General features: G+C 43.2%; 1 protein-coding gene across 4 annotated transcripts in view; it reads right to left on the reverse strand.

Moving 5' to 3' along the window:
• BAIAP2 (BAR/IMD domain containing adaptor protein 2) overlaps positions 1 to 26,545 on the reverse strand; it is a 136,924-nt gene extending 110,379 nt beyond the window's left edge. For 2 of the 4 annotated variants that reach the window (XM_082212560.1, XM_082212562.1), the window contains exon 1: positions 26,309 to 26,544. In XM_082212560.1, the coding sequence (XP_082068686.1) occupies positions 26,309 to 26,386 (78 nt within the window). In that variant the 5' untranslated portion in view covers positions 26,387 to 26,544. Of the gene's footprint in view, positions 1 to 26,308 lie in introns of all 4 variants that reach the window. The other 2 variants (XM_082212563.1, XM_082212561.1) reach the window with 2 other exon arrangements.
• Between the last annotated feature and the right edge of the window lie 300 nt (positions 26,546 to 26,845).

Raw genomic sequence — 26,845 nt, forward strand, 5'->3', positions numbered from 1 at the left:
CCCTTTCTTACAATGAGTTTGCCTTAACCAAGTTTGCACTACATTTTTACAAAGCCACACTCCAGAGAACATATACTGAAACAGTGGTAAGCCATGGATTATAGGTTCCCAGAACTGTAGGATAGTTTCCATATTTCAAGAAGACAGTGAATACAGGGAACACCTTTACTGAGTACAGCTGTCACATGTTAAATAAAATAATGGTTTGCGTTGTCAGTTTACATTCTATATACAGTATATTTGTATATTTAGGAAGCAGAAATGCCCTCCTTGTTCCCTCATATAATGTGTGTGCATGCACAGATATGCAGAAGCAGCTCACTGGATATAGCAGAGCTACCACGAGATGAAAGGGAAAGAGAGATGTTGGGGAGGTCAGACAAGCCGGCACTACTGCTTGTATAGTTGCACCACGCCGAACTGCCTGCTGCCTCATCCCTCGCAGCAAGCAACAGCCCCACCCCACTCAGCAAGCTGCTTCTACACACATGAATCAAGGAAAATGCAGGTGGAGAATGGTACGGCACAGTGCCGCAACAGCACTGCTTTACTGGAATTTTCAAATAATGTAGTACATTGACATTTCCTACAGAAACACACAGACACACCTTGACATTTTTCGGAACAAAATGAGAATCTTCACAAGGGAGGTGCAGACACTTTTAAAGTGAAATAATTGCTTTAAAAGTAACTGTCTCCACAATACTGTGTTGAGAAGTATTGACCCAGAAGCAAGAGCTAGAACTATCCTGCAGTTAAGGAAATGACTTAATTTATAGGAAAGCATGTTAAAAATTGATATTTATATACCCTCCCTTTTCTCTTTTTTTGAAAGCAGTTTTTAAAGAAGAAAAACAGGGAAAGAGATGCATATGTGAAACTGCTGTAGCCCATCATTCCACCTAGCCTACATGAGATAAAATGGATCCCCACACCTGCTTTTCTAAGCAAAACCTCTAACAACTGAAAAGGTTCAAATCTGTTTTATGCTTTTCGTCAATGTGAAACCAAGGGTAAGTTACATTCTAGAATCACAAGACATTACAAATAAGAGGTAAAATACAATGGATACACAATGGTTTTGCTTAAGATGTGTTCATCAACACAAGACAAAAACACTGAATTTTATTTCCAACACAGATTTAAAGTGTTATATTGGCATCGGGGGATTCACTTTCTAGTCATCAATAATACATCTGAATTATAGGTCAGCTGCAGCTTAGCAGTCTCATGCAATTCCTGTTTTGACACAGAAACTCACTCTTTAAAACAAAAAAGCCTACTCCTTGCCAGTCCACTCCTTTTAGCCAAACATTCAGATGAGATATTTATGAACAAACAGATATATTTCTCCATTTGTACATATTTAAGATCAAAGGAGGCTACAATTACAGAACGTAAACATTAAGTGCAGCTTGTTTCTTTACATTCTCAACTTTGGCCACAACCCACAGTTCATTTCTTGACTTGACTTCTGAATGCAGAAATACAGACAAATGTTGCCATTTATACTAGAATGGTTATTCAGCCTTTATGTATCCAGATTCTGAGATATCAATTCCTATGCTGTTCTTAGCTAATGCTTACACTTTCCTAAAGTTTACTTGGAACATCAGATTCAGGAGAAAGCTGGAATGCATGAATTATCCTCCTAGTTTTCATTTCCTAGGTTTATTTACATGACCTCACCTTCCTGGTTAAATGTATTCATCTTCTTGCCAGACTTCCTTGTTCTTCCAAGGCAATGCCTTTTTGAGTTCCTGCTAGCTACAGACTTTGGGCTTCCTATAGTAGGAGTAACTTTTCTGCAACAGCATCATGTGCATTTTTCCCCCATTCACAGATTAGAATCCTGCCCCCTTGGTCTCAAATAGCTGTATTGATTCTAGCTTAGAAACCACATATATTTCCCCCATTGTCTTACAATTTGTGCACTGGTGATGTTCTGTAGGTTATGTCCAGACCCATCACCACTTTATTGAAACGTGTGTCATATTTACGCTCCCAAACTTTGGGCAGAGAATGTCAGTGATCTAAGGTACCACCTGTTCTGGGCTAGGAAAGAAGAGGTAGAGAGCTACATGCAGCCACCTTGCAAAGGACTGTTTGATTAAATAGGCTCAACGTGCAGATGTGGAGATGTTTATGGCAGAACCCAAGAATAGAATCCTGTTGGCAGGGGGTGCAAGTTGGAAATCAAAGATGGAACTGAGTAGTTAGCTGTGAATGAGTGAATCCGCCAGCACCTGAGATCATGCTCTACTAGTCTACAATCACATGAGTATGGGATACCAAATTGTTTGTGCATGAAAAATGGGCTCACATCAACTGATATACGCAAACTCACTGATTGTGGTAGCCAGGTCTTAAGTTCAGAAGGACATCTATTTGAGGAGGAGATGGATGATCATTATGGCGACTTATCATAAATGTTAAGACTACATATGTCCAGGGCAAACTAAATAAACATTTCATTTAACACCATCAACTATAGCAGCTGCACAAGAAACGACAATTTTTGTGCCAGAGAATGATAATGCATTTTGAAGGTGAGAGTTTCCTGGTGATGGAGATGTGTGATGTGAGGTATTATAATTCTTATTTTGTGATTCTTCAAAAAAGCATTAAGAAAACATATAGACCTCGTGTTTGCAGAAACTGAGCCTTAATATGCAAGTTCAAAAGGTACATAAATCACTATTGGGGGATTATTGGTTTTTTGCTAGATAGTCGCACCCATGAAAATTGCAGCATATGTCTCAGGATTTGCCATCACCTCAGCAAATAACTAGATGACATAATCACTTCCTCCTTTCCTAATATTTACAAATATGTAACCATTACGGACAACCGCAACCTTGATTCAATGTGACAGCTACCATATAAATACCTTCTGGCATATATTGTGGCCAGAGTGGAGCTGATATCATTCACTTGCCATACACAAGATGTAAATTTGACAAACTATAATGGCAATAATATCACAACTGTAATTTATCATAGTGCTCTGTGGTTCAGTAAGTAATGACATCTTTGGGCAGTTTTATATTAACATGCTGGCTGGGGCTGATGAGGATTACGGTATATTCCAAAACAGGTTGGCAAAGGCTGCTATATAGTCTTTATGAACAAGGCCTTTAACACCTTTAGGACAGCAAAGTCCTTTGTAGTTTCTAATGAGATCCCAAACATTTTTTTGGAATTTGAGCTCAACAGGTCTTTCACTGTAGTATATTGTACAGAACATGCCTATGACTGCATCCTTTGCAAGGTTTCAAAAGCTTTAAGCTGCAATCTTACACCACACCAATATACCTGGGAATAAGCCCAAATGAACTCACTGGGAGGGATTCACCTAATAATTCCTGACAGGGAAAGCTCAGTGCAAGAACTTACACTTGCACAATTGAGCTTCTCAACCACTTCTCCAAAACTGGCTCGCAAGGGTCAGGATAACCTCCAGAAAAGCGTGCAGCAGGAGAAGAGGCAGAATCGTTCCATCTAGCAAGCTGAAATGCTTGAACTGAAGGAATGATCGCCTTAGTACGATGTTGAATTCTTCCCAGAGAGACTTCTGAGAAGACTTGTATAGGATTGCACTAAGTGTGTGAAGCACAGATCACAATCTAAAAAGACAAAGACCTCAACACCACTTTTCTTGACCAAGTGAATGAATTCAGATTCATGGGATGGGACAGCAAAGCCCTATGTTCAGCAAAAGCCTGGTTAATGAAAGCAAACAGCATTCTTGCTTGAATTCTGCCCCATCAGCATCACCCACAAGTTGTTTGCTTTCTATGTGCTGCCTAGGCAGAGTTTGGGAAAGCGGGGGGGGGGGGCGGCACAAAACCCCTGGCAGCTAAAGGTTGAAAGGGCTTTGTGGTTTCGTTTCATTGCTCTAAATTCCCCCTGGCATTACTGCTCAACTCTTTGGGATTGTTACAGCTTTAATTCAGCTGCCAAAAAAATTGAAACTAATGCAAAACACGAGGGCTCCAGGAGAGGAAACGGGGGAAAGTTTTATGCTGAGAGAGATGAAAAGCAATAGAGTGAACAGCAGAGGGAATAAAACTTTCCGCAGTACCTTAGAGGAATACAATGACTGCTAGTTTTGGGGAAGTCATTTGAGAAAGTTTAAGGGAGAAAGAATTTGAGGACAGCCCATCTCAGCTTTGCACAGGGACTCAAGCAGACAGGAACTAATTAAAAAACCATAACTCCAACCTGCAGGCCCTCCAAGTACTGTTTTATTAATGAAACCAAAGGAGGGAAGAGACAAGTAGAAAATGTTTCTCTCTGAAAGCTGTCAACCCAGTAATTTCAGATGGTCTTCTAGCTGGACTTAGGGCTGCCACATTTTGAAGAGCAAAGAAGAGGACGCATTTGCCAACTTCTACTTTTAACTATGGATCATTATGACGGTTCTCATTTTACATACCCATGAAAAAGAGGACGTGTCCTGGAAAAAGAGGACATATAGCAACTCGATACCTGTGAAAAAAATATCCAACACACTGTATGTATCATGCTGATGTGTGTGTGTGTGTGTGTGTGTGTGTGTGTGTGTGTGTGTGTTTTATATATTCTTGGCCAGCCTTCACAAACCTGGTACCCCCTCCAGATGTTTTGGGGGGAGTTGCGGCCACCAGGTTGGCCAAAGCTATTCCTGGATATGCACTGAAGAGGGTTGAAAACAAGCCTTGAGTTCAGGGATGGAAATCCTTGTGTCCCGTCAGCTGTTGCTGGACTACAAGCTCCCATCATCCATGCTAGCTGGATCTGATGGGTATTGGAGCCCAACAACATCTGGACGGCTACAGCAGAGGCAGATTTAGGGAAGCACAACCAGTTTGATTGCACCAGACACCACAACTATGATGTAGAATGGAAGGTAAGAAAAAGGGGGTGCTAAATTTTGTCATTGCACAGTGCGCCGCTGAAATTTGAGACCCCAAGGTCCACCACTGGCCATAGGCTGCCCCTTCCTTGGCCCTAGGCACCACTTGACAATGGAGCGCAGTTTCCTGTGTCAGTTGGAACAAATAGCAATGTACGGTCTAATCCCTATTAATAAGGGAGAGATGAAGGCAGCTCTGGCCAGCGCAGGCACAGATTTGCAGCGGGTATTTTCTGTGATATCATTTTGGTATTAAGACAAAGTGACATATTCTCAGAGCATTTATCACATGCATATCCCACACTTCCCTCAGGGTGGTGCATATCCTTTTTTAAAATAGGCTTTCACAGACACCCTAGTTGCTTCAAATGCTAATTTGGCTGAACCGCACGGATCATTTATCCTAGCTTACAACTTTCTCTTTCAGATCCTCACTTCCTTCTCCTCAAAGCAACACTTTTTAAAAAGCTGCATTATTTCTACACTCCCCTGATTAAGTTGTTTTCTTGTATGCAATGCACACCCGACAGCTGCATCAGTTTAACCTACATTCTACTTAATGGTTCACACAACATGGTAAGTGAAACTATGACTTAGAACAGGGGTAGGAAACCTAAGGCCCGCAGGCCGGATGCAGCTCAATTGCCTTCTCAATCCAGCCCAAGGACTGTCCAGGAATCAGTGTGTTTTTACATGAGTAGAATGTGTCCTTTTATTTAAAATGCATCTCTGGGTTATTTGTGGGGCATAGGAATCCGTTCATCCCCCCCCCCCAAAAAAAATATAGTCCGGCCCACCACAGAGTCTGAGGGACGGTGGACCGGCCCACGGCTGACCCCTGACTTAGAAGGACTATGAAATCACTTTGCATTAGGAACAAGCAGAGCTAAGCCAAGGTTTGCCTTAGCATGCCATCTGAACCCAAGCTCACAGTTAAGCTCTCTCCCTGGCTACAACTAGCGGCTATTGAGGAGAGCGCCTAACCACAAGCCTAGGTTTGGATGATACAGTTAAGCCAAACCAAGGCTTAGCTTAGTATGCCACAGCAATAAAAAGGGCAGATGAGGAGCAAAGTGGCTACAATCTCATCTATGGGAGCCTGCACAGCCATGGTTAGTGTACCATGCCCTGCAAACCAAGTGCTTTTTTGTGGACACAAGATGTCTCCGCTTATTGTGTTAAGGTTACAGTAGCCGTTCAGCAGACCAGCTGTACATCATTACCTTTCTCTGCAACTTTTATTACATTAAAAGGATTGCAGAAGCTGTGTGTAAGCTGTGCAGTTTCAGTCCTTAAAAATGTGGGCCATTGTATGTTTAAGTACGTGTGTGTGTGTGTGTGTGTGTGTGTGTGTGTGTGTCTTTAATACATGTTACCAGTCTGTTGTTTACTGTTCATTTCTGTAAGTTGCTTTGAATCACTTTTGTGGGGGGAAAGCAACTAACAAACATTGTTGATAACCATCTCAGATATAAAAAAATAAATTGTAGCTATGGCATGAGCAACAGGAAAACAAACAGAAGCTTCTTCCGCTTTCCCCTTCTGATATGAAGTCGTATACACTTATATGACCAGCTTCTCATTCTTATTTTACTTCCCCTAGATTCTTTAAATTAGTCTGCATACCCTTTGCAACATTATATGCTGCAATAATGCTTATTATTTTGCCTAGAGAAGGGGGGGAGAAAAGAGTGTAAGAAAAACAGCTCCCCCCCCGTTGTTTTTTTATTTCCTGGGCCTAATTGGTTGACAGCCTATGTAATGTTCAGGTAAGTGACAGTTCCATAGCCTAATAGAGAGCCTGAATTTCCTCCAGTTACATCGAATATTGAAACTTTTCTCATATTAAACCACTTCAAGGTTTTTTTCCCCTTACAATCAGCAGTACATAAACATTATGCTGCTGTAATCATCGTCATCTTAATTTTTTGTATTTACTTCAAAAACACTGCCTTATTCAGCCTATAGCAGTCACCTGTGGCTTTGATTCGCCTCCTTTCTGCATCAATCTGCATGTTTTGCAATGGTTGCAGGGGGGGAACCCCATCAATTTTGCTTTATTCTGTTCGTGTTTCTTTTTCTTCTCATTTCCTGTGTGGCAGTCTCTCTCTGGTACTGGCAGACACTTCCTAGAATTCAGCTCTATATATGACTCTGTAGTGCAGACAGGGTTTCCCCATTTTGCATTGCTGCAAGTATCAAGGACAAATAAGTTTTACCAAACTGACGTTTTAGAGCTCAGTTAGAATATGCACATACCAGCGTTTGGGATACCACCTGTCTCAAACACTCCCAATCAAATACAGGCTCTGGAATCCAAAGAATCTCATTTTTCATTTTGACAAGAGGAAGGAATGCTAGCATTTTTGCAGAGAGAACCAAGCCTCCAGAACTCTTATTATTTATTTCATTTATAAATCACTTCCCATGAAACATGCCAAAGCGATTAACGATGGAAACATCAGCAATTCTAGTCTAGTGCAGATAAAGGTTGGAATACTGTGAACAGGAGACACACACATACCCTAACAGCAGATACAAAATCAAGGTTTCTCTTTTTTTAAAAAAAAAAAAGGAAACCAGTGTTTTCAGTGTGGAAGAAATCATCCTTCATCTTTCAAGGGCTACTCCAAAAGCCCATGGCCTATGGCTGGCAAGCTGGCAAGGCAAACATTTACTCGCTGCATTCAAACTATTGTTATTGCAAAACAGTAATCTCACCCTGAAGTGCAGAACTGGTTAGAATGAATGTGGCAATTAATTTCTAAAAACAAGATCTTCGGAGCTTACCTGAAGTCACACCCTGGGCCTTGGAATATTTGCTCCTAAACCCATACAGTATAGAACTGCCTGTCATTACTTAACCAGTAGAATAAAGGCACTTTGAACATGCTCTAAGGTGCTTTATTTGCTGTGTCACACATTCCAGTGAAAATTTTGTCACCAAAGTTGGCTCAGATTAAACTCATCAGATGGAAAAATGCTATTATAGCAGCAAAAAAATTAATTCCAAAGAGCTAAAACCAGGACACATCAGTAGGTCACGGAGGTTCTATAGATGGGAGTGCTAAGACAATGATCAGCAGGTGTTAGGTCAGCGCAATAGAGTGTTAATGGGAACCTAAAGCACTTAAGTTCCCACCAGTGGCTCACTTCAACCATCAGTTTACACCCCAGCACTAAAAGTGAGGCAAAGTTTCCCAAAGTGGCTTAGCAGTAGAGTACAAAGGTTTCAGTACTAAGCACACTTAGTTAAAAGTAAATCCGAATGATGTCAGCAAAACAAATTCCAAAACAAATGAAGGTAAGAGCACACACTGCATGTAATAATAATAATAATAATAATAATAATAATAATAATAATAATAATAAATTTTATTTATATCCCGCCCTCCCCAGCTGAGCCGGGCTCAGGGCGGCTAACAACAATCAAATAAACAATCAAATAATCATACATTCTAAAAATATTTCATTATAAAAATTAGTTAAAATCAAATTGATGGCAACCGATTAAGCAAAATTCTTTTCAGGTTGCCAGAGGAGGCCCTGACCAAAGGCCTGGCGGAACAACTCTGTCTTGCAGGCCCTGCGGAAAGATGTCAGGTCCCGCAGGGCCCTAGTCTCTTGTGACAGAGCATTCCACCAGGTTGGAGCCGCAGCCGAGAAGGCTCTGGCTCTAGTTGAGGACAGCCTAACCTCTCTGAGGCCTGGGACCTTGAGGATGTTATTATTTGCAGACCGTAGGTTTCTCTGTGGAGCATACCAGGAGAGGCGGTCCCATAGGTACGAGGGTCCTAGGCCGTATAGGGCTTTAAAGGTTAAAACCAGCACCTTAAACCTGATCCTGTACTCCACCGGGAGCCAGTGCAGCTGGTATAGTACCGGATGAATGTGATCTCGCAGCGAAGACCCCATAAGGAGTCTCACCGCGGCATTCTGCACCCGCTGGAGTTTCTGGGTCAGTCTCAAGGGCAGCCCCACGTAGAGCGAGTTACAATAATCCAGTCTGGAGGTGACCGTCGCATGGATCACAGTGGCTAGGTCAGGGCGAGAGAGATAAGGGGCCAACTGCTTAGCTTGGCGGAGATGGAAAAATGCCGCCTTTGTTATAGCTGTAATCTGCGCCTCCATAGAGAGGGAGGTATCGAAGATTACACCCAAACTCTTAACGGACGGTGCTGGCACTAATTGCACCCCCGCAAGAGATGGGAGTTGCCCCCTCGATCCCATATCGTCCCGCCCCAGCCAGAGGACCTCCGTCTTCGAAGGATTTAACTTCAACCGGCTCCCACGTAACCATCCAGCCACAGCTTCCAGACATCTGGTCAGTGTGTCTGGGGCCGAGTTAGGATGGCCATCCATCAACAGATAGAGTTGGGTGTCATCAGCATACTGATGGCAACCCAGCCCAAAACTCCGGACAAGCTGGGCGAGGGGGCGCATAAAGATGTTAAAAAGCATCGGGGAGAGAATCGCACCCTGAGGCACTCCACACACTCCACACACTCTAAAGCCCCTGTTGCTTTAATCATAACAAGGTTCAGAAAGATAATATATAATAAAATTCATATTTCACAGACCGAAAGCAACTTGCTCACAGTTCAGACATAGCAATGTCTGTCTGCGAAACCATTTTTAGTGGGACCCAGAACTATGTCTTTGTGTTCTTTCCTTGAGATAGATAGATAGAAAGATATGCTTTATTGTCCATTCTAGCTCAGTAGCAAACACTGGTTAAAGCCGTTGTCTGAGTACCTATTTTTATACAGCCAAAATGGCACTATCCACACAAACAAGAGAAAGGTATCACCAGCATTTTAAAGGTTTTTTTTAAAAAAATAAAAAATAAAAATCCCCTTCAATGAGGACTGAGAATGATCACTGGGCACAGAACAGTGACCGACTGTTGGAAGAAAGCCAGAGGAAGGGGAAATATAATGGAGCAGCGCTCCACACATTTTTATTTTTTTTGCAGGCCCCACCTGTTAGGCAGATGAGCAAGTCAAGCTCATTGATCTTGCAGAGCTACTAAAGCAGACTACCTTTCCAAAGACCAAACACCTTGGAAGGTTTTCACCCTTTCTTGGTACTTTTGCCATTAGGACTCTTATACTTGTGGAGTGTGTTCAGCCCAGACAGTGAGGTCCAGCTCCAAGGGCCTTCTGGTGGTCATCTCATTGTGGGAAGTGAAATGACGGGGAACCAGGCAATCAGAAGGCCGGTGGAAAGGGCCAGAAGGAATGATGATTGAAGGAAGCTGAACGAGACAACATGGAAGGCCAAGACTTGTTGAGGCTGAGGAATGCAACCTTAGAAGTTAAATAAAGGGCAGCAGCATGGGATTGTCTCTCTGGTATCACCCAACTGCCAGGATCGGGAAAGAGCATTCTGTCCCGCAACCCTTCCTCCGAGAACTGTCCCCAGCAGCATCCTCAGCTGAAAACCAGATCTTCAGGTTTCCTGGTTTAAGCTCCATGATGCCTGACAATGTGACAAGTACAAAGAGGTAAGAAACCTGCTTCAAACTTAAACAATGCAATCTTTATTCCAAGCAACTGACATTTTTGCTTATCTGCTTACTAGTCAGAGGATTAACAATGCTCAGGAATGCCATAGAAGGGGGCCTGCTTGTGCGAAAGCAAAAGCCTTTGGAAACCTCTGAAGTGAGAGCTACATTTTGGCAGTTTCCAAATTCCATGGTATAAGAGTTCCAGTGTCTGAACTGGTTGATCCTGATTCAGAACTCCACCTCGTTATTAATATTTATTGCTCAAACATATTGCTGTTTACATCGGTCACTCCCAACCCCTTTGAGTTCAAAACACCACATCCCAGTTTCAGAGGGATGAGTCTTTCCACAGAGGAGAAACTTAATTGCTGCTTAAGGTCAAGTCCAGTTTGACAGCAATAAGAGGGCTCAGAAAGGACTCCCTTTGTTCCTGCCTGTAGCAACACTACCAACTTAGGAGGATGTAGACAGAGTTACATAACTCAGGAGAATGCTGGTATCTATGCACTGCCAAGTCTCACCATCTGGCACAGATGTTGCATAATAGAAGAAGCCTCTTGGGAGTGTTCAGACTATCACTACTCGTTGGTACACTGCTTTGTTTCAGGGATCCTGCCCCAACCCCTTAGAAGATGATGTCACCAACTGCCTTTGCGAGAAGCAAACATGCAATTGGTTTCACTTAGTTGTAATTATCTAAAGGAGTGGTCACTACTGGATAAGAGGACTGGAACACACCTTCCAGGTCACCAAGTCCATGACTCCACTAAAAGCTAAAACATTATCACAGAGCCCGCCCACCCTGTGTTTCACATAAAATAAAGAATGAAGTCTTTCGCACATCTACAACTTAATCATTTGAACTGGAGTTGCCAGGGATTGGACCTGGGGGTGTTCTGAATGCAAAGCACATGGGCTACCACAAAGGATGGGTAAATCTCCACACTGAATTTCCCAGTTCTCCCCTACTACCCACACCCAAAAAATCACAACCACAGAAAGCAGGCAACTTGGACTAGACATGAGAAATTGGTATGGGAAGTGCATGCTTTTTAACTTTCCCTAAACAGAGGCACTGTACCTTGTGTGTCCCCCTGTTTTAATCATCACAGATATATTGTGGTTTGTTCCTGGGGACTTTTTATTTTTCTCATGGTTTATTACTGGTATTTACACTACCCACTATCATGCTGGAAGCCAGTCTAGCTACACCTTAATTTTTCCACAGGTGCCATGCTCCCAGAAAGTTTCTTGTTAAGCTGAAGTGCTTTGTTAAGTCCAGAGACGATTCTGCCTTTTACCTCTTCTGCAGGTAATGAACCATGTAATACATTCAAAGAATTACAGAAAGTGGCCATAAGGCAACTTTCAGTGAAGCGAACGTTAGTACTTACCGTGGTAAGTTCTTTCTCTGTAGGGAGAATTGGGACCCAGGATGTGGGTTTGTTTCTGCCCATCTCACCACTGACACAAAGTCCTTAAAAAAACACCTTTGAGGATACTTCAGGGGAGAGACAAGCTCCTTGCTCCAGATCAACTCATGCTTAAACAAGTACCGTAACTGTATAGTCATACAATAACAACTAAGGAATAGGAGAGGAACACAGTGATTTCAAAGGAACATGCCCCCTCTGTTCACTACATGAAAGGAAAGGTTCTTTCTGGCCCCTTTAACTAGCACAAGTCAAGGGGAGAAGGGAAATAAACCTGATATGTGGTGAGAAGGCAAGAAAAGCTGGGAAGGAAAGATAGGAGGCCCTTGGACCTTGGGGGGAAAGTCTCATGCTCCTCTGGGCAGAGATTCAGCATCCGGTAGCCTCCCCCATGCACACCTGGGATGGCCAGATCCCAATTCTCCCTACAGAGAAGGAACTTACCACGGTAAGTACCAATATTCACTTCTTCTTCCATAGATGGGCCACCACAGTTATCAACACCTTTGAGAATGTTCTCGGGCTTTGGGCCAATCCCAAAGCCAGACAGGTATACTGATAATGATGGTTCTGGTATGCGAAATGCAGAAATTGGCGATTGGCTGAGTAAGCTAGGATGTGGAGGTAAGCACTTTCCTGAGGCCCGCCCCCAGCCCCCGCGGCTGAAGGACCCTGATGGGTCTGTGGCAAGCGGGGGAAGGGGTGCTGTGGTGGCTGCAGGCAAGCCCAAAGCCTGTCCTAGCCAGACATTTCCACTCAGAGGTAACTGGAGCCATTCCTGGGGAAAGAGAAACCCCTCCCAAGATGGTGTTCCCGCCTTTTTCTTTTGCCGTGCCTAGAGCAGGCAAGAGACCCTTGGTGAAGGCAAGGAATGGAACTGCAACAAGAGGCTTGTCTCTCCCCTGAAGTATCCTTGTGGCGTTTGCCCTCCTATGTGTGTGACATCATACTGGGTTCATAGGGAAAGGGTTAACTAATTGTAAAATGACTAACCAATGGGAACCCAGGGGGCAGAGTTAACTGTGTACAGTGGTACCTCGGGTTAAGTACTTAATTCGTTCCGGAGGTCTGTTCTTAACCTGAAACTGTTCTTATCCTGAAGCACCACTTTAGCTGATGGGGCCTCCTGCTGCCGCCGGACTACAATTTCTGTTCTCATCTTGAAGCAAAGTTCTTAACCCGAGGTACTATTTCTGGGTTAGCAGAGTCTGTAACCTGAAGCGTATGTAACCCGAGGTACCACTGTATAAGGTTTAAGCACAGAGTTTTTTTAGAGAGAGTTGTTGAGAAGACAGTCTGGAGTTAGAAGAGACAGAGAAGATAAGTCTGTGGGTTGGGCTAGTCTGGTGTGAGAGAGTGAGAGAATTTGTTAAGAGGAGTCAGTCAAACAGTTCAGATAATCAGTAGGAAGGTATAGGCCGGTAAAGAAACTAAAGTTAAGATACTGACAGGAATATTATCTGAGAAACCATAAACTTGTTAATGTTTGTAAAATAAACTTGTCTTTTGGTTCACTTTTAACAACTGACTGGACTCAGCGTTTTACCAGAGAGTAATTGGTTTGTGGCAGCGGGGAAGCAAGCACAGTGGTGGCACAGGGATCAATAGACGGTTAAACGTCTGGGGACCCTGTGTGATTGCCACAATCCTCAAGGTTTTTTGTTGTTGTTTTTTTAAGACTTTCTGACAGTGACGAGATGGGCGGAGACAAACCCACATCATGGATCCCAATTCTTTCCTATGGGAGAAAGGGAAATAAGTCTTGCGATATATTAGTACAGGAATGGGAAACCCGTCTCTGTCTAGATGCTGCTAGACTACAACTCCCATCATCCTTGACCATAGTCTATGTTGGCTGGGACTAATGGTGGTTGGATGTAGACCAAAGGAGTGCCCGCCCAGATGGATCAGGCCAAAGGCCCACCTTGACCAGCTTTCTCCTCCAAACGGCAGCTGGCCTAGAACACCTTTCAGCAACTCTACAGGCACACAGAGTGGAAGACTGCAGTAGGGGTGTGGAACTGGATTTGACCAGTGGGCCAGATTCTTATCCTGTCGAATCCCCACAGCCAAGTGTCACAAGCAGGCGGAGCTGCCCACCAGCAAATCAACCAGTGCCACAACGCCACCAGAAATCAAGCTGTGTGGGCCGTGGAATTCCTGCTTTGGAGGAGGGTTTTGTGTGTTTGAGCCCCATGTTGGGCAAAATATTCTTGTATTGCAGCAGGGAGATCAACGGATGACTTTCAGGGTCCCTTCCAACTCTACCATTTGATGATTCCTTCTCTACAAATCCAGGATTTTATGATTCCAAGAATAACCGGAGAGCCTTGGGTTCCCCATCCCAGGATTAGTAGATTGACTTTTGTCAGTCCTCATCCATCCATTTTAGTACAAGCAAAACACTGAGCAAAAATGTGTTAGCAGATAATTAAGCAAAAATGCACAGTGGACCATATCACAACACAGAATGTGGCATTCCTAGTGATGCATCCATACCCTTTTTCACCCCAACCATCCTCAGCCATTATATTTGCATAACATTTCCTGGGATGAGCACAGTTTCAGCCAGAGGCATGAAGGGGTGATCATAAAGCATGACATATACAAAGTGGCATAAGTATAGCCTGGGGGCGGGGGCGGGCTCTCTTCTGTCAACCTGCATATCCCCCTCTAGCTGCCAGGATGTGACAGCCACCCACCATTCTAATTTGGCTTCATTTGAAAAAGAATCTCTCTTCTTCCCTCTGGACTTTGAGATAATAAGGCAATCAGCTGTTTTGCTTGGGCTGACATTTACTGCATCTGATGTGCAGCAAGTCATGATCAGGAATTCTGGCTACACTCATCCAAAGCAAAGAAAGATTAAGAGGAAAGAGGGAAGTTTTTTAAAAAATAAATGCCAGGATGAAGCAGCCCACCGCTCTTAACACGTGAAAATGTCTTATTTTCAAATCCAACCGGGGTAGAAGTTTCCAATAATGGCAAAGCTGAGATATAGCTCCCTGAACAGACCATTAAATTACAAACTTATGAACGGTGGGGGTCATCTTCCTACTCTTAATTCTGGGTATACATAATATATAACCCCCAATGTTGTGATTATATTCACACAAAACTCTAGTACACTTTTAAACATTGTGAATAGGATGACGAATTTGCATTTCTCCTTGGTGTACATTTCTGATGTAAATTTTCAGAAAGCACCAGCAGAGGTGATAAGACTCCTATCGGTGCCACAATGATATCTGTTCTGTTACAAAGAAGTCCACCAGGATGAGTCACAGTAGAGGGGGAGGTGGGATTACGTTGGCGGTAGGTGCCAAGCTTTCTCCATCTCCCCCTGTAATTATTCCACATGTGTAGGCAAGCCAATTGTGGTGGCAGCAGTGGTGAAGGGGAGGGTGACAGCTCCTTCCACTATCTCATTAAGTGTAATCATTCTGAGGGAGAGCTCTGGTAATCGCAGTTCTCTAGAATCAGAGCCGTTTTAAGGAGGGTGGCTTAGGAAAAACTACCATGTGGAAGCAGAAAGCTGAAGCTCTTCTGATATGTGCAATGATACATGCTGCAGAAAGCAGCTGGGTGGCTTAGGAAAAACTACCATGTGGAAGCAGAAAGCTGAAGCTCTTCTGATATGTGCAATGATACATGCTGCAGAAAGCAGCTGGTTTCCTAACTGCATCCCCAACAGAGGAGGGAAGGCAGCTAGGTATTGCTGTAGCCTTCCTTAGAATACCATGTTCAGCTACAGCGTAGTTAAAGGTAAAGGGACCCCTGACAATTAAGTCCATTCGCGGACGACTCTGGGGTTGTGGCGCTCATCTCGCTTTAACAGGCTGAGGGAGCCGGCGTTTGTCCGCTTCCGCAGACAGTTTTTCCGGGTCTTGTGGCCAGCATGACTAAGCGAAGCCAGAGGAGCACACGGAAATGCCGTTTACCTTCTCGCCGGAGTGGTACCTATTTGAACCGCTGACCTTAGTGAGCACCACAGGGGCGAAGCGAGACCAGTAGACCAGGAGTTAAGTTGGGCCTTTGTCATTTTTGTAGTATGCTCCAAACCACACCAATGGCAACAATCAAATATATTGTATGTAGAAGCGCCTTTTCTTCCATCCATGTACAACATTTAACTTTTGCTTCTGCAACTTATCACTGGAACACAAGAGAAAGAACATACAGGTATATTTGAGGGAGGAGAATAGAACAGTACTGGCTAAGCCAAATCAAACAGAACACATGAAGAGTTTGGAAGAGCACAAAAGAATAACAGTAGCCAAAAACTCTAATAGAGATAGAGTCAAACCTTCTGTTCTCTCTAGCATTCCTGATCCTGGAGACCCATGCTAAGGTCCATGAATTGATTCCACCAAGGTCTTAAAAGGACCACTGTTGAGGTGGTGGGGGGCGAGAAAAAGGGGGTGGTATCCGCTAGATCTTGCTAGATAAACAGACTTCAGAGTAAAGGGTCAGGAGAACTGCTGAAAGATCCCACATTCCACCAATTACACTAGATTGTCTTCCCTCTCTAGAATGATCAGCTATTGATAAAAATCCAGCTGGTGTCACTCAATATAGAAAGATTACTGTATGAGGAGACCATCTAGGTATCCTTGCCATACCATGGATTTCTGAACGCAGCTATCCAAGCAATCAACCCTAGAAGGCATACCACGACCAAATGCTATCATGATAAATGGAAAGCCAAGAGCAAGATGAAATGCAACAGATTACCGGAAACAGACAAATTCACTGCCAATCTAACAAGCTTAGAAGAGAACTTTCCATCTGGCAAGCTGCACATTCTGTTCCTACTTCCTGTAGAAGTTAGGATCACCCTTATGGCTTGCATAAGTTGGATCTGTTAGTCTTTCTGACTGAAACCATCCTCACTAAAGCTTATGGTGATTTCCAACCAGAAGAAAATATGTTCCGCAAAGGAGTCCTATAGAGGACTATGCAGTTGGGGAAAATGGCTTTCTCTTTAAGATCAAAATATTGGGTAGTATTCAACTAGGTTTTAACTAAAGGTAGACCCATTGAAATTAATGAGAAGTTAATGAATTTAACTAAGGGCTCGTCTACATTTCCGCTTGTCCCTTGCCTAGAAAGTACGGCTCCAAGTGGTTTTCCTCTTTGTCACATGCTTTCTAGGCACAGGTCTGAGCAGTTTTGCCTTTGCCCCACTGCTTTCCCCCGAGAAAACACACTCTTTAGTGCGAAATTGGAACAAATGGAAATCCTCTGAAAACCCAGTTGCTGCTTGGTCTAATTTAGCAGCGATGCAAACGGAGGGGTGGATATGCCCAAAGTTAGATTCATTAATTTCAATGGGTCTGCTTTGAAGAAAACATAATTGAATATAACCCGGTGCTTCCTTCCCGATTTCCAGTCTTTACCTCAGAAGTGTCAGTAGTTATTCACTCTCTGCTCTTATAAAGCCTACACTATGGCACACCCGCAACAGGTCCCGGCCACATATCTAACACACCCAGAAAGGGAAGAGCTCTCATTAGAACATAACAAACAGCATTCACAAAGTGTCAATGGATTACAAAATGCAGGGTTTATTTTTAACTCTTTTTAATTCCCTGACAAACATATGACATGAACATGTGGATCTCATTCAGAAAAAAACTGGAATATCATCACATAAGAACTGGTAGCAAATTCCATCTTTACCATCTTTTGCAATTAGATAAACATAGCTTTTTAAGTCGTCATTAAACTTCAGAGATCATACACTCTGGAGCAGAACACCAACACCTCCTTATATTTGCCTGTATTATCCTAAGAACCTTATTTAAAGGAATTACCTAAAGGACATAATTTGGCCAGAGCTGATCAACTGCTCTGGCTGGGAGATACACCGATGCTAGCAGAGGCAAATATGAGAATTAGTGTCCAACAATATGTGGAGGGCCACAGGTTCCCCGCTTTCCAGTTTGAACAGATTTTAATTATTTATTTTTAAAGTAGCAGAACAGCTATAGCATGAGAAACAAAGACTAATCTCTATGCATATAATTGCTCACACACTAGGCAGAACAATGTAAGTCAAGACATCCTTTAGTTTGAATATTTGGCGGCAAATATATCAGGGTGCCATGGAACCATGGTGTCATTTCTACAAAGACACCAAACAAAATAATGGTCTTGAATGGGTTTCTCACATGGTTTATTTCATGGCTGGATGGCTATTCTTAGCTTTGAAGTGGATATAAGATTGTGCCAAATCCTGGAGCCATTTGCATTATTCTCCCCAAAAAACCCCCAAAAAACCAACAACTGGAGTTCAGACAAAAGGTGTGGAACTATTATCCTATACCCCTAAACCCGCACGTATTACAAGGTGCAATGTTACAAAAGACTGGGGTTTCTTTTGATCTTCCTAACAATATGGACTAAGAACGGAAAGTGTCTTTGCTTTTTATAATTATCATCTGCCATGTTACCGCACAGAATTCATCATCTTTTGTTGAAATCTGTTCCTGTACTTAACATGCATAAATAGCAGCAGAAGAAAGCAAACAGGACTTTCACACAGTAAGCCAAACCTGAGCATTTCAACGGCCCCCTATTATTGGCTGAAGTCCAATCACTGTGTTACAGTACAAACAAGTTCATGGGTTTGACCCTCAGTGCATTACACTCAATGTTCTATCAGCTATGTTTCAGGCATGCTGTAAACTTCCAAAGTGTATACGATCATGAACAGCAGATGGTTGTAGACATTGCCTTTCAAACTGTAACTCTGATGATTTCACAGAAATATCAACAACTAGAAGGAAAAAAATGACGGAAGGATGCTGTTGATTCCAGCTCAGACCTCCCTTTCTTCTGTTAAGTGTTTTGCTTAACCTTTTAACTTCCATTCCTAACTATAACCAAAGCTACATAAGGGTAACTGTCCCTGCCTACATTCCCTGCCCAAACTGGCTCTGAGAGTGTGGGGAAAACCCACAGAAAAGCATGCAAGGGGAAAGAGGGTGGGTCATTCCATCTGGCAAACAGAAAAGCTTGCACTGATGGAACAATGGTCAAAGTGCTACACTGAATTCCTCCCATGTACATTACATTACTCTGTAAAGTACCATGTATGGCTAATGACAGAGCAGAAGCAACAAATGGTATGTTCCCATCTTTAACAGCCTGCAAGAAACTAAAACTTAGCATTGGCTCTGGGAGAATATTTTCGATGGGTGTTACTGTATACCTAAATTGTAGAGTTGGAAGGTACCCTAAGAGTGATCTGGTCCAACCCCCTGCAATGCAGGAATCTTAGCTAAAGCATCCATGGCAGAAGGCCATCCAACCTCTGCTTAAAAACCTCCAAGGAAGGAGAGTCAACCACCTCCCGAGGGAGTCCATTCCACTGTTGAGCAGTTCTTACTGTCAGAAAGTTCTTTCTGATGTTTAGTGAGAATCTCATTGCTTGTAATTTGGATCCATTGGTTTGGGTCCTAGGCTCTGGAGCAGGTGCTTGCTCCATCCTCCATGTGACAGCCCTTTAGATATTTGAAGATGACTATCATGTTTACCAGGCTAAACATACCCAACTCCCTCAACTGTTCCTCATAAGGTTTGGTTTCCAGACCCTTGATCATCTTGGCTGCCCTCCTTTGAATGCCCTTCCAGCTTGTCAATACCCTTCTTAAATTGTGGGGCCCAGTTTGGTGTCATCTGCAGATTTGTTGAGCATCTTCTCAATACCATCATCAAAGTTGTTTATAAAGATGTTGAACAACAATAAGCTCAGGACAGAACCTTGTGGTATCCCCTGTGTCACTTTTTTTCTAGGATGTTGAGGAACCATTAGTGAGCACTCTTTGGGTTCGGCCAGTTAACCAACTTCTAATCCACCTAACAGTTTGTGAAACCCATGCTGGGTCTTAGTAATGACAGCATCCTTTTCTAAGTGTTCACAGACCGGCATTTTAATTATCTGTTCTAGGATTTTTCCTGGTGTCGATGTCAAGCTCACTGGTCAATAGTTATCTAGGCCTAGATCATTTTAAACACTGCGAAAGATCCTTTCATTTGTAGCACTAATCACTAAACACAGTGCTACAAATTTCATTAGCTTTAGAACCTGATTTGTGAAACCTGCTGTCATTTCAACCACATCCAATTTAATTGTTCAAAAGATTCTTGTACACTCGAAGAGTAATGTGAATTCTCTGATAGTACAATCTAGTGCACGTCTACCTAGGAATCAGCCCCATTGAATTCAGTGGGTCTTACTGAAATGTAAACATGCACAGGATTGAAGTCTCTGCAATCCAAGCCCAACAGAGATTGAAAGGTGATGGAGTTCTGCTTCCATACAATGGCCCTGCCTAGGTTTCCCTTTTTTTATTATTTGTGGTAGAGAAGCTTTAGGCAATTCCCCCCTCTGATCCCAGTACAAAGATACAATAAAGGGAGGCAAATAATTCTTAGAAATCTGCATCTGCCAAGTTAAATAATTCCAGTCCTTGCCAACACGGCAAGGACAAGAAAGATCACAATAGCCCTGTTCCTGAACTCCCAGAGAAATCGTTACCTTTGCTGCAAACATGCCATTAGCACAGCTCTTCAAAAGACAACAACTTTAACAGCAGTGACTATAATTCAGAAGCAATGGCCCTCGGAGGCCCCGGTGTTTTATTATTTCAGAGGACGGGCCGAATCCAGTTTACTTGTTCAGCCACATTTCTCTTCCTGTTTGCTTAGCTTAAGCACTCACAATCTTCAAGTCACCCAACTTGCCCCAGCTCACTTATTAGGGGCAATCTTTCAACAAGAGACCATTCATTCAGACCGCAAGTGAAGAGTCTGCCAACATGATCTCCAACACAAGCTTAACCGTTTTTTATGTAACTGGGACTAAAAATGTTTCAGCAAGCAGCAGCAGGGGTTTGATTAAATTTAAAACATGTCCCCATTAAGGCACAAGAGAACAAAGAGGTGTTGCTTCAGAATTAGCCTGCTATACATTAGAAAATGATCATCCTGGCCACAAATGCCATTGTGAGCTGTTACAGACAGGGTTAGGAGAAGATCTATGTAATCATGTAACTGATCCACATTTACCCCCTTATATGTTTACTGAACCTTCTGCAATGTAATGGTGGGATATTTAAAATGCAGTCAAACCAACAACTCATGTTTTGCTAAATAAGGCACACGATAGGAGCTGAAGCTCACAAAAGTTTTTCTATAAACTTGCTGGGGGGGGAACATATATTCTATAAACTTGCTGGGGGGGGGAACATATAGCTATATATTCTCCTCCCTCCCTGGGCACCCCCTCTTCCTCTTCATCTCCTTCCGCTCTGCCAGCAATGCAAGAGCATCTGCTAGGTCTGAGCTACACGCCCAGTTTACATTTTAAGATATATTTAAGTGCGTCTTTGTAACCGAATTACCATTTTAAACCTGCCTGAACAAAGCTGCTTTATCTATCACTCTTCAACAAAGAACACTTACATTCTGAGTAAATGTTATTTTTAATTTTTACAATATTTGCTTATGTAATTGTTGTTTTAAGGGGGAAATCCAGTCTGCCTTAAAGCATCCTGGATTACTTAAACTAAAAGGCTAAAAACTAACCTATCTAAGCTTCCCTTTTAAGATGCAAAGGGATGGCACCCTGTTGAACTTGCAAACGTGAGGAAGGGTAACATCTAATAAATATATCTTCTCCTTGCATCTATTCACACACCAACAGTAATAAGTATTGCATAGTGTCTCCCGTATTCTCCTCTTGTACAGAATGCCTCACCTATGTCCCTTCTACTAACAACTGACCATGCAAACTAACAGGGAATCCAAGGCTATGCACACATCATGTAGTACTGCATCAAGAGACCCACTGATGCAGTATAATGAATAAGTCTGATTTGGAAAATCCCTAGTTCAAATCTTGTTCTTGGGTAAACTTCTCTTAAACTCAGCTTTTACCCACCAGCAATTTGAGACTTATAGTATTGGCCCATTGTACACTTGCCAAGAATTACGCAGCTATGACAAACAGGTCTAAATGCTTTAAACACACTTTACAAATGCTAAATTACCATCTATCATCATTAACACGGGGATACACCCAAAGGTAACATCCACTGAAGTTCTTTTGAAAATTAGTTGCCCATGAAAGGCAGCCAAGAGGAAATGTGTTGTAAGAGGACACAAACCATGGTCAACAATGAGGTCACTTGTGAAGATGTGTTCATAAAGCTAGAGAAATTAATGAACAAGTGGTAACTGCCCAAAAGAGAGCTCCTTCCAGCATGTCCAGAGGGATGTAACCTCATGCTCTGTGTAGCTCAGAGAATATCTGTGGTATTTGCATAGCCTTACCCCTATTCCTAGTTGTTGTAGGCATTGCCATAGTGCTTACTTCTCTTCTGTCCATCTACCATATACTATGTAGCTGTCTACAGCTGTTTTTAATAAACATTGCTACATAAGTATGTTTGTGTTTGGTTTGCAACTGGGTCTCTCAGCTCCAGGCTCAACACTACCAGTGCTGACAATACAATTGGATTATCACAACTATTGCCATGGAGTGTGAAGTGACCAGATCCTACCAATGAAAACAACTTGTGAAATGCATAATGCGGCTGTTTTCCAGCTGAAGCTACACTAGTCAAGTGCAATGACACACTTTAGTTGCTAGTATAAAAAAGGACAGCATGTGGTTGGTTGTTAACAGTACTTGTGCCGGGAGAACGAGCATTTTGAAGTTTACACAGCAAGCATATCCAACTAATTTTTCCTATAATTAAAGAAGGATTCTTGACTCTTCAAGATACAGATGTGGCAGCCTAGTATTAGATAGATTTGAGTTAAGAACAAACACAATATTCTGTACTTGGCAAGTGAGGCAGAAACACCCCTCTTTTGCCTCACTAGCTGCAAAGTAGCAGTGACACGTAATTGTGCTGCGGTTCCAGACTCCTAAACAAACAAAGGGTTCATACCAAATATCACACAGAACTCTCTGTAACTAGACCAGTCCCCCAGTAAGCCAGGAATGGAGAATCTGTGACCCTTCAGGTTTTGCAGGACTTCAACACCCATCATCCCCAGCCATTGGCCATGCTAGCTGGGGCTAATGGGATATGGAGGGTCATAGGTCCACTGCCTCCATCATCTCCAATGTAAGCCATTGGTATAACCCATAGCTATCATCAGACTCTTTATGGATGAGGGGATGTATATACCGTATGCCTACGGCTGTAAAAGTAGAATTTCATCCCATCCAAAGAGCTGCTTAGGTCCATGCATTGGCCACTCTTCTTTGAACAGTTTCCATATCACAAACAGCTTTTGAAATTCCCACCCCCAGTTTCAAAAGCACTTTGCCATGCAGCTTGGGACAGTCTGAGAGGTCTGAGAGGATTACTTCCATGGCTGTTTGGATCCTGATTAATCTATGAAACAAAGAAATTTATCAGCCTGCTCATAACAATAATAATGCGTGAGGGGAAGGGGAAAATGAGTGGGAGATAGATTCACTCTCTCATCAAATAAATAATTTTCAATGGCTAAGGATGGCTGTCATATATCAAGCAATGCACAAAGGCGGGGCACAAGAGAGAAAAATGACAAGAAAGGCAGCTTTAAGACATCCTGCAAGGTTAAATGGTGCGAGCCTAATAATTGAGGCACTTCATGCTTTTCACAGATAACTTAATGTTGTAATCATTTAAAGAGAGGAACAGAGACTGCAGAGACTGACCCCAGACAATAGTGCAACTGGCTCTAGTTTAATGCATGACAGCCCGCATTACATTCTCAAGTTAGCAAGACTTTATTAAGAGTTGCTCATAAGGCCTAGTGGAGCAGAACCATTTTAATTTACCCTCGTTCTTACAGCAGAAGAATATTTTCAGTTAGCTGTCAAACTCAAAAGATAGGGAGAGGGGAAATATTTCAGAGCTTCGCTAATCCCCAACAGAACCACAGCCATAGAACTAATTACAGTCTTAACAATAAGGTTGCTTGTGGAAGTGTGCCTAACTTAAAAACAAAGGCCAAGGGTATTTCAAAGCGTATAAAAATTGGCCCAAATTAGCCACTCTCAAGACAAACATGGAATCTGATATAGGTCAGCTTCAGCCCCCCTTTGAGCCTTTATGACAAAACGGAAACTGCTCCATTGTTTCTAGGTGCCATTGGGAGCAAGGGGACAGGAGCAAATATTTACATGAGAAATTCCAATACTTTGTGCTCCATGCGCAACACAGGAGGTGCACTTCTTGTTCCAGGTGATATGAAGCCAGAAGCACTACATCAACAACACCATCTGTACACATAGGTGACAATTCCTGCATCTGAAATATGTGCAGGTAGAAGAACGTGTGGCATAGGCATTGGGGAAATCAGGCTTGCACTGTGTAACAGCAGCTCTATTATTTTATTTTAAAAAACAGAACACCATGTACATATGCCTTGGGACAACAGATTTTGAACAACTGCCCAGAAATTATCAAGTAACTGGTGTGTGTTTACTGAGGGACACGTGCTTTTGAATGGCATGATATTTAACTAGATATTATCCCAGCATAAATGAACATAATATTGGCCAATTTTGTATGACAATATCTGAAAATAACACACACAGAGACACATACACATACGTTAAGGGCCTCTATCGATCCAGGGCCCCTTTAACTCAAGTAGTTCTTTCTTTCTATTGTTCTTCGTTTACTTAAATAGACTCAAACATGTTATATGAGCCAGGAGATTAAATCTTAGGATAAAAAGGAAAGTGTGACATTATTAAAAGCAAGAAACAGTTTATTTAGGTACCACCTGCCTCCATCTAATATACCACGCTGATTTGACCTAGCAGAGAAGTAGTTTAGCAAAGGAACATTTATAATTAAAACTATTCAACAGAAGCCTTAGAATATCTACTTAGAAAACCATGAACAGTTGCAAAGAACTCCAAGTCTCCAAATTCAGAAGAACCCAACAGTTTCAGAGTTAAAGACACCCTAGCAAATCAATGGATCTCTCTAGAATTAATGGAAAGATCATGTCTGGAGATGCCCTTAAAATTTTTAAGCCATACAAAACACATATACCTGTACTCAGGGGAAGATAATCCTGATTTCTTCTCCATTCTCATCTATTCTCTTTCCTCTGTTACGGGCTGCAATCCTGCGCACATTTACCTTGGCATGACTAACATTGAAATGAGTAGGACCGACTTCCAAGTAAGTCAAGGGTTGTGTATAGGATTGTTTTGTGAATTATCCTTTGTGAATTACCCTTGCCCAGGATAGGAACTGCCCAGAATCTAGTATAGGAGACCAGGTTTACATATAAGAGAAAAAAGTTAATTCTTTTTTTAAAAAAAAAAAAGACTCCTGCACACAAGTCACCTGTCAGCTCTGCCCTTACATAAGACATCTTCCTATACCCATTTTAGAACAAAACCAATTTGTTTCCCCTATTTAGAAAGCAAGAAGGGGGTGGGGGGGATAGGCCAAACATGATAGCATGGGAGGGAAGGAACCTTATTTAAAAATGAATAAACAGTACTTTCATAATAATATCTGACAAAGAGAAAGCAAATTACTGCTTCAGGCCAATCTAACTAGCATTAGCCAGTCGGAATAATTAATAAGTTAAGATACTGGTATTTGCCCTACAAACAGGGATTCTTTTGAAACAAATCCAGTGCTGTACTAAAAACAAACTCATTTTGAAAAAAGGGGGTTAGGAGAAAAGTTGCTGGTTTGCTTTTTATTTTATTTTATAATAAATGACTCTCCTATTTGGGGCTCTTTTTCTCCGGAGAAGTGTACAACACACACTTCTAACAAAGTCGTTTACAAAACTCTCTCGCCTTGGGAAGTATGATATTCTAGCCATCTCCACCTTATAACCTCAGAGGAAAGCAGTATTAAATTAAGGAGTTCGGCACAGGATTGGGGCGGCGGGGGCAGGGAGCTTCCCGTAGTTACAAAACGATCAGTATAAAGAGGACTATCTCGACACTTGGACGGATAGAGGAGAAGGCAACCAGGCACTCTTGTTATGCAAGCCAGGTGTTTTAAAATCATTTGTTTCCAGGGCAAAAAAAGGGGGGCGCTTAGAACCACCCGGTGCATCCCCAGGATAAATGAAATAACTAGAAATTCGATTGGGGGTGGGGAAAGAGAGAGAAGAGAAATGTAGGTGAGAAAGAGGGAGGAAGCGAGGAAAGCTACAAAATCTTGCAACAGGTGAGTGCCACTCGGCAAGGCACACAAAGCAAAGCTGGCATGCAGCGCCGGCCCCGCTACCAGCCAGCGGCAGGGGGAAGGTGTGCGCAAAACGGGGAGTCCCGGTGCAGCTGAAGGGGGAGTAGGAGAGGGAAAGGAAGAGGCTCGGAAGATGAAAGGCTGCTCCAGAAGCAAACAGTGCAGTGCAACGGAATGCAACGCTGACCTCCCCCGCACCCCCCGAGAGCTTCGGACGCTCGGATCTTACCTTGTAGACATTCTCGGTGATCCGATGCACCTCCTCCGAGCGCGACATGACGGTGCCGGGGGCTCCGGGAAGCACCATAGACCAAGGCAGGGGGCGCAGAGCTCAAGCCGAGAGCAGCGCGGGAGAAACCGGGAACGCTGCAGCTAAGATCCGAGTACGTTGCAGCGCGGCAGGGAAAGGCGCCGACGCTTTTATACCGCCTCCCAGAAGCCAGGCTCATCCCACGGCAAGCCGCCTCCGCCTCCGCCCGCCCCCGGCCCCGCCTGCTCTTGTATTGCTCTGCCCTGGCGGCAGCCTCTAGGAGCGCAGCCGGGGAAAGGCGGGGAATGGGGAAGGAAGGCGGGGGGGTGGGAGCGAGAGGCAGGGCTGGGGCAGCGAAGGGGCCGCGGGGAAGGACGGGCGGGAATCGCGGCTACCGGGTGTCGCTGGCACAAAGCACACACATTCAGCCACGCATTGCCTGCACCCAGGACAACAGCCGTCTGCTTCCCAGTCCACGCATGTCGGCGTCCCCGCCCGCTTCCAACCGAGCAGGGA

The sequence above is a fragment of the Podarcis vaucheri genome (assembly GCF_965113315.1).
Source record: "Podarcis vaucheri genome assembly, chromosome: 2".
NCBI lineage: Eukaryota > Metazoa > Chordata > Lepidosauria > Squamata > Lacertidae > Podarcis > Podarcis vaucheri.